Source organism: Bicyclus anynana, chromosome 27, assembly GCF_947172395.1.
Source record: "Bicyclus anynana chromosome 27, ilBicAnyn1.1, whole genome shotgun sequence".
NCBI classification, from domain to species: Eukaryota; Metazoa; Arthropoda; class Insecta; order Lepidoptera; family Nymphalidae; genus Bicyclus; species Bicyclus anynana.
The window spans coordinates 4,776,943-4,789,646 of record NC_069109.1 but is presented as its reverse complement, the minus strand read 5'-3'; the positions used below and the strand labels follow the sequence as shown (position 1 = coordinate 4,789,646).

General features: G+C 39.2%; 1 protein-coding gene across 4 annotated transcripts in view; it reads right to left on the bottom strand.

Moving 5' to 3' along the window:
* Positions 1-12,704, bottom strand: part of LOC112053781 (oxysterol-binding protein-related protein 8) — an 81,356-nt gene that overhangs the window by 19,659 nt on the left and 48,993 nt on the right. For all 4 annotated transcript variants that reach the window (XM_052890415.1, XM_052890416.1, XM_024093356.2 and 1 more), the window contains 7 exons: positions 10,467-10,618; positions 9,289-9,467; positions 7,426-7,606; positions 5,887-5,983; positions 3,481-3,620; positions 1,608-1,664; positions 172-297 (listed from right to left, as the gene is read on the bottom strand). In XM_052890415.1, the coding sequence (XP_052746375.1) occupies positions 172-297; positions 1,608-1,664; positions 3,481-3,620; positions 5,887-5,983; positions 7,426-7,606; positions 9,289-9,467; positions 10,467-10,618 (932 nt within the window). The remainder of the gene's footprint in view (positions 1-171; positions 298-1,607; positions 1,665-3,480; positions 3,621-5,886; positions 5,984-7,425; positions 7,607-9,288; positions 9,468-10,466; positions 10,619-12,704) is intronic.

The window sequence follows — 12,704 nt, the reverse complement described above, 5'->3', positions numbered from 1 at the left end:
ATCAACTATCTTAGCACCCATAACACAAGCTACTCTGTATGCTTACTTTGGGGCTAGTTAGTGATGTGTATTGTTTAAGTATATTTATTTATTTATTTATTTATTATAATATAGATATAGATAAGTAATTAAGTATAGATATTGATTAATCTGTGATATAAAGTAACTCACCCCCGTCTTTTTGTCTTTGATATCGATCTTGCCGTCCCAGTACCCCTCTATGGAGGCAACAGTTTCCTTCCCTTTTTTGATTCTGCCAGAAATAGCGTTGGTTTGATCCGACCCGCCGAGGAAAGGCTGGAAATGTATTGTATAATCTATACTAATATATAAAGCTGAAGTTTGTTTGTTTGAACGCGCTAATCTCAGAAACTACTGGTCCGATTTGAAAAATTCTTTCAGTGTTAGATATATATAGCCCATTTATCGAGGAAAGGCTGGAAACGTGTATTGTAGAATAGTTAGAAAAAAGTGAGTGTCAGCTCCGACGCACGAATGTTTACTCTTTCAGATCGACTGTCTAAATAGTGTATGTTGTCCCGCAGCATACACTGTGTACGTCTCAATACTGACGCCTGAAAAATTAAAGGTGCGCAACCGAGGTGCAGCAGTGCACGGTGAAAGGTGCGCAGAATAGGTTGCGCACGAAAAACGTCACGCTGTCATTCGTTCATCGAATTTTACTGCCCATATTTTTTCATACCGGGGACTATACAGGAAGAAAATTTTTTTAGTGCGGATATTTTTATATTTTGTACATAAACAAAATTTAATGATCACGTATTTTTTCTTTTTTTTTTTTAACTCAAAAATAACAAAATTATCGTTAGCTAAAGTTATTTACTTTTGAACAGAATTTTAGGGTCACCCTATTGTGCGTTTATTTTATTTTCGTTTGATACCTAAAGAACGTCACCAGATCACTTTTAAGCTGAATATATCTTGTTTAGTAATAATATGTACATTATTTTGTTATTTTAGAGACATAAATTAAAAAAAAATTACATTAAATGTATCGAACTGTTTGTAGATTTATATTCTATTAATGATACAGAACCACGAAAAAAAATATCCGCACTAAAGACCGAATCACCCTGTATATGAAAAATCGATTCTTAAGGAGTAAACTTCAAAACTTTATTGCACACAAAACAGAGAAATTAAAAGGAGATCATTAGTTTTGGGCCCTTTTTAATCGAATTCAAAAAAGGAATTTTTTTAATCGTTTCTATTAACTTCGTAAATTCTTAACCAATTTTGAATATTCGTTTTTGTTTGAAAAAGTATGTAGTATGCTTCCTGATTGATCCCATTTAGTTTTCATGAAAATCGGTTCAGTAATTTTGTGTTAAAATGAAAATAACGAAATTGCCCGTCCTGTGGCGTTTTCGTTCACTATGCTGGGACACACTAAAATAAAAAAAAATAGGCCTAACCCCTCTCATTCTGAGAGGAAATTCGTGCTCAACAGAGATCCGAATATGGGTTGTTAATAATGATGATTGAAAATACAATTTCTACAAAATATAATGCCTACCCTACTTAAAAACCTTGTGCAAACCACAACCGTTAATGATTGTACCGTAGACGTAAAATTTTCCACTTACCCTCAATTTGAATTCCACATCCGCCTGGTAGCCCGTCTCTTGACATATCACGTGTATCTATAAACATATAATTGAAAATTTTGAAAAACCCCCCAAGGGTATACAATTTGTTGTCGCCGCATTTCAATTTACATATTTTTAATAAATAGATCATTAGGTTTATTATAATATGTGAAATATAAATGCATAATTACAACACAAAACATTATCGCACAAAATCACCAACGCGGCTGGCAGCGTGACGGTGTCTACGCTGACTAACAAACAACTGAGCTCAAGTCATCAAATACCCTCTTATTTATACTAACACGGATACCTCCCCCTAATTAAGGAACTTGAAACATTGTCTTTTATACCATGGTGTTAGCAATTTTAAATATTGGTCCTACTAAGTCATGATACGTCATGATACGCCGGTACATTGACGTATCATGACAGGAAATACACCTTGACATTTGTAAATAATAAATTGAGATATTGTCATGATACAAGGTATAAAAGCTATCGGTTCCTTATTTGCGGGGCATTCGTTCATTTGCTATCAGGATATAATCAGTCTGTACATTACGACCTCAGTACAAATTGCATATGCCTCCTTGGTTCACTATTTGCTCAATAGATGGCGCTTTAAGGCACTTTGACCAGCAGGATTCCGAGGTAATCTTAAGCCAGGTATTAAAAAAAATTATAACCTCGTGCAGCTTGTGACATTTTGTTTAATTTTGAAGACGAAACGGTTTTATTTATTCTGCTTTCTTCATGATGTTTTTTGCGTTGATCTTTCCCGACGACTTAGCTTTTTTTATGGATTTTGGTGACTGTTATAAATCGTTATAACCTGTGCTTTAATTTGGATTCCGAGAACTGTTATATATGCCTTGTCTTGAGATTTAGTAGAGTTCTTTTTTTTATTTTTTCGTGCAGATTTTTTACATTTAATTGGTGTAAGTCAACAAATATATTGTTAAGCGGTACCACTAGAGGTTTTGACGAAGATGACTCTATTCAAAGAGACGGAGTTGTTTATATTCACAAAAGGTTAAACAATAAATAATTATATGTATCCCATTTGTGTTTTTATTATTTGTATCCGAATTCCTAAATAAAATAATAGAATTAAAGAACAGTTAATACTAGTAGGTAAACATTATGTTTATGTCTCTATGGATATAGGTATATATACGTAATTCGACGCTCATTTTATACTTATGGGTATATTTTATAATTGGTGTAGTTCTCTATCTGCTCACATGATGGCGCTAAGCGGAGATGGCATCTGAGGACTCTATACCCTATATTCAATGTACTCTATGTTTGCTATCGAAGAGGCAACAAGTGCCAAGTGATTGCAATTGAAGTGTGATATATCTATATTGCATTGATGTATTAATGTATAATACAAAGTGATGGCAGTGAAGTGTAATCTATATATGTGTCTTATTGGTGAATAAAACATAGTATTGAAGATCAACAGTGAATATTATTTCAAAACCTCAGTGGAGCAGTGGTATGCGCGGTGGATTTACAAAACGGAGGTCCTGGGTTCGATCCCCGGCTGGGCAGATTGAGATTTTCTTAACTTGTCCAGGTCTGGCTGGTGGGAGGCTTCGGCCGTGGCTAGTTACCACCCTACCGGCAAAGATGTACCGCCAAGCGATTTAGCGTTCCGGTACGATGCCGTGTAGAAACCGAAAGGGGTGTGGATTTTCATCCTCCTCCTTGACGAGTTAGCCCGCTTCCATCTTAGACTGCATCATCACTTACCATCACGTGAGATTGTAGTCAAGGGCTAACTTGTAAAGAATAAAAAAAAAAACCTCCCCTAATCAAGGAACTTGAAACATTGTCTTTTATACCACAGATCTGCGCTCACCTTGCCCCCCAGCTCCATGCTGAGCGTGCCCATGACGATGCCCCTGCAGTGCGCGTAGGGCGCGGTGGTGACGTACGTCTCGCGCCAGTTCAGCAGGTGGATGCGCGCGCACCCTTCCAAGATGGCCGACGTCGAGTTCCCTGATAACAAATACCACTACGTCACTATCCATCCTTTCAACTATCTCCACTTTAAAAAATCACGTCAAATCGTCGCTTCGGTTTGCCGTGAAAGACGAACAAACAAACAGACAGACAGACACATACTCGTAATTTCATATTTATACTAATATTATAAAGCTGAAGAGTTTGTTTGTTTGATTGAACTCAAAAAGTATTGGTCCGATTTGATAGATTCTTTCAATGTTAGATCATTAAGCCGCTGAGCGTCGACTTTAACCTCTGTTTATTTGAGAATTTGACACTCATCGGGTGAATGATCCCCTGGGGGTGCCCCTACAACGTCTACGAATACCACTGTAAATCTCTTACATTCGATTAGATAAAGTGGAGTATGAAACGGTGCATAATTTGCTATTAACAAAACACTCATGTCTCCATTATAAAATACACTCGAGTTTTAATAGCCGCTATCATGCCACCGTACAAACATTTTATACTATTGTATATGTCACTCGACTTCATACCCGGACAGTCCTTTCCCCCCGTCGCCCGCGTATCATGGGAGTTTCATCTACGAACTTGCCTAGTATCAAATCTTTGCCACCGTTTCATAATCCACTAGTAACACTTTTCATACTCACCATAAAACTTCGATTTCGCCAAAAGACCGCGCACAACTTCAAACCAGCGCAGTCCTTTCCCCCCGTCGCCCGCACATCATGGAGTGTCAACTTGCCAAGCTATAGTATAAGATCTTTGCCACCGTTTCATAATCCACTAGTAACACTTTTCATACTCGCCATAAAATTACAATGTCGCCAAAAGACCGCGCACGACTTCACACCCGATCAGTTCTTTCCCCCCGTCGCCCGCATATCATGGAAGTGTCATCTACGAACTTGCCTAGTATAACATCTTTGCCACCGTTTCATAATCCACAAGTAACACTTTTCATACTCACCATAAAACTTCGATTTCACCGGCTTAATAATAGGTAGCTTCATAATATTAGTATAGACTAGCGAACGCCCGCGGCTTCGTCCGCGTGAAGCTCGATGTAAACTTTCAAATACCCCTACCCTACCCCTACCCCTTCAGTTTTTAATTTTTTTTCTGTCATAAGAACCTTCCCCTGACAATAACAAACAAATAAAGAAAAATAGTGAAATCGGTCCAGCCGTTCACACGTATCGACGTGACCAAGGGAAGGAGGGTAGGGGTGGGTTAGTGTAGGGATAGGGAAGAAGTGCACATAAGTCAAAGCGAAGCTTGACCGGCTCCAATAGTGTATAGAAATCATGGCAAATTCGTTCGTAACACTCCCAATGGTCCGCGCGGGCCGGGAGGAGGCAGCGATACTCCACGCGCTCGACTTCATACCCGCGCAGTCCTTTCCCCCCGTCGCCCGCATATCATGGAAGTGTCATCTGCAAACTTACCTAGTATAAAATCTTTGCCATCGTTTCATAATCCACTAGTAACACTTTTCATACTCGCCATAAAACTTTCATTTCACCAACAGACCGCGCACAACTTTACACCCGCGCAGTCCTTTCCCCCCGTCACCCGCATATCATGGAGTGTCAACTTGTCAAGCTATAGTATAAGATCTTTGCCACCGTTTCATAATCCACAAGTAACACTTTTCATACTCACCATAAAACTTCGATTTCGCCAAAAGACCGCGCACAATACACCCGCGCAGTCCCATCCCCCCGTCGCCCGCATATCATGGAGTGTCAACTTGCCAAGCTATAGTATAAGATCTTTGCCACCGTTTCATAATCCACTAGTAACACTTTTCATACTCACCATAAAACTTCGATTTCGCCAAAAGACCGCGCACGACTTCACACCCGCGCAGTCCTTTCCCCCGTCGCCCGCATATAATGGAGTGTTAACTTGCCAAGCTATAGTATAAGATCTTTGCCACCGTTTCATTATCCACAAGCAACACTTTTCATACTCGCCATAAAATTACAATGTCGCAAAAAAACCGCGCACGACTTCACACCCGATCAGTTCTTTCCCCCGTCGCCCGCATATCATGGAAGTGTCATCTACGAACTTGCCTAGTATAAGATCTTTGCCACCGTTTCATAATCCACAAGTAACACTCACCATAAAACTTCGATTTCGCCAAAAGACCGCGCACAACTTTACACCCGCGCAGGCCTTTCCCCCGTCGCCCGCATATCACGGGAGTGTCAACAACGAATTTGCCAAGCTATATAACATCTTTGCCACCGTTTCATAATCCACAAGTAACACTTTTCATACTCACCATAAAACTTCGATTTCGCCAAAAGACTGCCCTCGATAACGAAACCATCTTTTCTGTTCGAAATGTAGAAAGCCGAAACGGGGGGGTGGTGGGACACCTGGAAGAGTAACAAAACAATCCATATTTATTAAACAGATTAATCAATAATATGCAGATGGAGCGTCCGGAATACGACAGCGTCGTAGCCTAAATATGGAAAAATGATAAATTTTTTTTTCGATCTTTTTAGTTTCTTCAAAATTGAAACTTTTCTTTTATTAAAAATGTTGCGGCCTTGATGTCAGCTATCATCTATACTAATATTATTCGAAAAACTTTGTTTGTATGTTCGTTTGTTTGTAATGAATAGGTTCAAAAACTACTGTACTGATTTAAAAAATTCTTTCACCATTCGAAAGCTTCATTATCCACAAGTAAGATAGGCTAAATTTTTTTGGAAAAATATAGGGTACCGAAAGATATTTGAGCTTTTCGGACACAAGGTGTAAAAAATCAACCAGAAAAGTTACTTATATTGCGTACGCTGCCTAAACTATAGAAGATAGAACCATAAAATGTTCTAATTAATTGTAGATCTTATAAATATCTACAAAAAAGTCCGCGACACACTATTCAAATGTTTGTTTTGGTTACAGTTTGAACGGTAGAGTTTGGTGTTTGAAAATATTTTTTTACACATAGTATATTTTACACTAAAAATGGAAAAATAATAAAATTTTAATAAAAAAAAATACAACCGACGTCAAAACCTAAAAACGTACCCGTTTTTAAAAATTCGGCCAACATATATTGCGTTATTTCATTAGGCCTTGATGTCAGCTCTCTTGTATAGTATGTCGTACTATTTACGGGACACCCTGTATATATACAGGGTGCTCGGGAGTATTTCCCTTAACTTCAAGGTGTTGACAAGTCCACTTATAGGAGCCAAACTGCATGGCTTTTTATGTTTTCATACAAAGTGATTCAAATAATTCCGACTATCCATGTAACACATGCCTTCATCTATCCTTGGTAAGACTGTCGATATCGAAGAGATATTGTAACTGACTCTCCGCACTTCACTAGTAAGCTACTTCATGATATTTAACAATGAATAAACAAGGCAAGGTCATAACATAAGGATGCGATATAAGGGACACAATTTAAGATCTATATACAAAAGTAATATTTTTAACTTTTCTTAGACATTTTTAATTAATTGTCCTTAAAGAATATAACCCTAGAGTTATGGGAAATACTTCCGAGCACCCTGTATATATAACAGTGTCGAAGGCTGGAATTTTGTAAAAGGTAACCCAATGAAAATTAAAAAGGAAGTTATACCGAGTGATATAGTCTCACATAAATCCATACATATATCATATTCATTACAATGATGAATGTATGGATTTGTACGTAAACGGTAACCCGGCGGGAATCGGCTTGTTGGACTCTTTGCCGCTGATATATACTGATTTAAACGGTTTTTTAGACAAACGAACAACTTAACAGCAATCAGTCGTCTATTACCTTCTTTATCTACGTCATTGTCCTCACCTGCTCAGCAATATAATACGTATACGTCTCGTTGTCAGCATGTTGCCAGCAACAGCGGAACGTCTCGCCCAGCACTGGGTTGTAGGGTTTCTTCAGTCCCTTGGGTTTGCGGTACAACCCAGAGAGGTACCATTTGAGGACTCCTTTGAACCTTTGGTAGGGATCCTCTGAGGACTGCGCTCTGGAAAATGGAGTAAAGAGCTTTTTTTAGTGACTCTTCATCGAGTCTAATGCAAAAAACTTATAATAAATCTGTAGAGAGGTCAATTCTGTACATGAAATATATTTCCAAAATAACTATCAGGGGGTGATTAGTGATCGATACTGATGCCAAAAATGCAATCAGTAAAATTTTCGTCTGTCTGTATGTTCGTTATAGAAACAAAAACTACTCTACGTATTTTAACGAAACTTGGTACAATTATTCTTCACACTCCTGGGCAGGTTATAGTATACTTTTCATCACGCTACGATCAATAGAAGCAGAGAGGGAAATGTTGGGAAAACGGGAGAAGTTGCTCCATTTTTACAGCGATAGTACTGTAAGGGCTGGATTAAAGAGGTCTAAAAGGTGGGTACAGATTGGTGCAATACAACATGTAATGCAACATGCAATGCAAGAATTTGACGTCCACATTGCTGCAATGTATCACGAATGCTCGTGGTTTAGACGCCTCGCGCGCACGAACTGCGCCTGGGTCGCGCACGCTCCGAGCGTTACAACTCGTGCGCGGTTCGATCCGAGATTTGTCGGTTTTTGGTACGAACACAAAGGGGCGCGCAGTGTGCGCAGGACTGAGCCGACTGATTCGTAGTCAATGCGCGTACCGCGCGCGCCACACGTCCAAGGCAGCAGGGAACATGCAATGTAAGGCAGAATATTACATTACATGTTGCATTGCACCAATCTGTACCCACCTTTAGCGCGGACGAATTCGCGGGCGTCCGCTAGTCCTTAATAAGGTGAAACAGTTCACACCAGAACACCTTCTATTCTTGTATCTAGCTCAGGTTCGATCATTTATGAAGTACTATTAGGGTTTTCTATAACTCAGACCAATTATCTTCTATTGGTCTTGTATCTATGGATACGAGACTTCGCTGACCTTATTAGAAGATCATATAGTTTTGACAGAGGGGTAACCTCTAGCGAGGATTGCTTAATGTATTATCTGCCATTCTGGTGTTTGTTTTGGTTACAGTTTGATTTTTTACTTAAGTTGTCCTGACAAATGTTGTTAATCATAACCCTTATTCAACATTGCGTTTTCCTTTTTTTAAAATCCACTTGTAAACCTCCTTTTTTATGCAATATAGGCCAGCGCCTGACTACAATTAAGCCTGATGGTAAGCATTAATGCGGTCTGAGTTGGAGCGCGCTTACCTAGAAGATGTCTATTCACGCTTGCTTTAAAGATGTTTAAATTAGGTGTCAGGAAACACAAACGCCGGAAGGGAATTCCAAATTTTTGCTGTACGAATTAGAAATGTGGATGCTAATCGTTTCAAAAAGCTGAAAGTACTGCAATTTGAGATCAATTAAGAACTGTGACTGTGGAAGATCATACATCGGTGAGACTCGCCGTAACATCACCACAAGAGTAAGAGAACACATACGTAGCATGAAGAATGTGGACACGGACGGTTCAGCAATAGCCGAGCATGTTCTAGCTTCGGGTACGACTCATTATATCCGTTTCGATAAGGCTTCTGTATTGTCAAGGGAAAAGTTTCTAGTACCTCGTATGGGCCCCGTATGGGTTCGAAACTAGTCGGGCATACTCCGACCTAATATCACGTGAGTTTTAGCCGTGTTTCATAATCAATTAATATCAATTAAGAACTTGTAAAAATGTCCCTCACCGTGTAAGTAGATCAGCATGGTAATAGTTGTCGGAGAGTTTGTCGAGGAACGACCGCGGCTCCAGGATGAAGGTCGGCAGGACCACCTTGGACAGGTCCATGCCAGGTCGGACCTGCTTCAGCAGGAACCAGAGCAGCGACTTGTTCTCCTCGGCCACTTCTTCCACCAGCTCGCCGGCCTGCAACCACAACATCATAGATAACACAAGCCAGATACTACTGTAAGGGCTGGATTAAAGAGGTCGCGGGCGTCCCCTAGTCCTTAATAAGGTGAAACGGTTCACACCAGAACAGTTTCTATTCTTATATCAAGCTCAGGTTGGACCGTGTATGAAGTAGTATAGGGCTATTCTATAACTCAAACCTAATAACCTTCTATTTGACTTGTATCGCATAGCAAATAGAAGGTACTTCTTCACTTCTTCCACCAGCTCGCCGGCCTGCAACCATAATACCATAGATAACATAAGAAAGAAGCGGGCTAACTTTTAGTGGAAACGCTAAATCGCTTGGCGGCACGTCTTTGCCCGTAGGGTAGTAACTAGCCACGGCCGAAGCCTCCCAACAGTCCAGAAACCAGGACCTCCGTCTTGTAAATACACCTTGTTATATGCCAAAAGCCAATAACTACTATGGTGAAAGAACTACCAGCTACATGGTGCCCAAAATGTATATATATTACTAATACTAATATAATAAAGCTGAAAGGTTTGTTTGTTTGTTTGTTTGTTTGTTTGATTGAACGCGCTAATCTCAGGAACTACTGGTCCGATTTGAAAAATTCTTTCAGTGTTAGATAGCCCATTTATCGAGGAAGGCTATAGGCTATATATTATCCCCGTATTCCTACGCGAACGGGAACCACGCGTTAGGCGCGTTAGGGCGTTAGCTAGTATATAATAAAATTGATTGGTTTAAAATAGAAAGGGAGACCAGTAATTGAGATATCCAGAGAATCTTTGCTTTGTATGAAAAAATTAGTTAACATTGAATGAATGTATCCGAATGTATCATAAAAATCAATATATTCAAACCTAGTCATCATCCCCATTGTTAAGTCTTACCAATAAATTAAATTTAAAAAAAAAACCGCGCATACCGCGCCATGGATGTCGTGCCATTGCAGCAGGGCTAAATTGTCAAAATATTAAAAAAAAAAAAAAAAAACACTCGCTCACCGCGCCAGTCTCCGTATCCGGGTCCTCAGCATAGCAGCTGTGTATCCTGGAGAGTATCTCCCGCTTCCTGGCGCCCGGGTCCTGCACCTGCAGCTCCTGCATGCCTGGCCTGGAGCCCTCGCTGTCCGTGTCTGACGCCGCGCCCGCTAACTCTATGGGATAAGTGTGGGGTAGTGTGCTCGTTAGCTGAATACCACACAACTACTAGCTATTGTTTTTTTTTTTTTATTCTTTACAAGTTACTACTAGCTATTGGGTACATACTAGCAAAGATTTTATACTATTATATATGTGTGAATAGTTTTAATTTCATTTAGTATCATAGTAAAAATTATATATATAAATTGTCTACAATGTCGATTTGTGTGTTCAGGAAGTGTAAAAAGTACATATACATGAATATACAGGGTGCTCGGGAGTATTTTCCATAATTTTACGATTATATTATTTACCGAAAATTAATTAAATATGATGATCAATAATTACAACAGTAAACAATATTGAATCACTAACGCGACTGGCAGCGTGACGGTGTCCACGCTGCCTAACAAACAACTGAGCTCAAGTCATCAAATACTGTATAGTTCCCCTCCACAATAACATAAATAATGACTGTTAATACCACCCGCAATCGAGAAACTTATAACAATTATGTTAACTATCAAAATTCCTTAGCTCTTCGAACTTCGAAAACAACTTCTTTAGTTCGAACAGCTGATGGACATTGGGGGTCCAAGGTGCGACCCCGCACTAGAAAGCGCAGTATTGGTCGACCCCAAGAGGTATACAGCAGGCGTATTACTTGTACTATTTATCTCGATGTACCATTCAAATAATAAGTCACTACCTACATCTTTATTCATCAAATTTTCGTTTTTGTGTTCAGTTTTGTGATTTTGAAGTCGGTTTAATTGTTTTGTTAAAAAGATTTTATTCGATTGTGTTATGGGCAAAACATGGTTCCAAGAGCCGATAGCCAATTTAGCAAATCATTACCCTTATCCCAATTAAGTGGGGTCGGAAAAATATGTCAATCTTTTCCATTCGTCTCTATTACTCGTCAACTCATCATCCACTCCTTTTACACACATGTCCTCTTTCACACAACCCAACCATCTCTTCTTTGGCCTTCCTCTCCTCTTAGGTCCTTCCACTTGCACATTCTACATTTTTCTAGTAATACGACTTTCCTCCCTACGCATTACACGTTCATACCAAGCTAACCTTCTACTCCTCAATTTTTTTGTCCTCAATTTTTTTGTCACTGGCGCCACCTTCAGACTTCCTCTTATATACTCATTCCTTATTTTATCTATTCTTGTCACACCACACATCCATCTCAACATACGCATTTCGTTCACATGCATTCGTTTACTATCAGTCCCTTTCACCGCCCAACATTCTGATCCATTGTGAGTTTCCATTCAACATTCTGAGCCAATTTAGAAAATATACATCTTAAATTGGCCCGAGTCGGGAATAGATCCCAGGACAAGGGTGAAAATTCATCTAAAATGGTCACCCTACAATGACGCGTGGGCAATTAAAGTGTCGTAGAGATAAAAGCAACTGACACCTCACTTTGTACGAAGATAACGCCGGCAAATATTTTTTTCAAACATCTATGTAACATAACGAATGTCTGGGGGGCTTCGGTCGTGACTGGTGGCAGTACTCGTATTGACATAAGTCACGACCGAAGCCTCCTTGTCCCTAGAAGAAATAAGTCAAAAAAATTCAGTTGTAAAATACCTAGAGGAAATCAGCAAGCAACGAAGTATATCATTATCTAAGTGTTAAAAGTCTAAAGGAAATTGTCATTTCAAGACTATCGTAGAATTTACACTTGCGAGCAAATAAATCGACCCAAATTTTATGTTTCGTTGTAAAAAACCTTTGGTAAATATTATGTGTGGCTTAATTTGAAACACACACTGTTTATAAATTATTAAATACCAAATCTATACTAATATTATATAGCTGAAGAGTTTGTTTGTTTGAACGCGCAAATCTCAGGAACTACTGGTTTGATTTGAAAAATTCTTTCAGTGTTAGCTAGCCCATATATCGAGGAAGGCTATAGGCTATATATTATCCCCATATTCCTACGGGAACGGGAACCACGCGTGTGATAACCGCGCGGCATCAGCTAGTGAAATATATTTATTTGAATCCAAAATCCTTTATATCAGTCAGTTATCTATATAGTCAGTCTAAAAGACGAGAAAAGGTATTTTT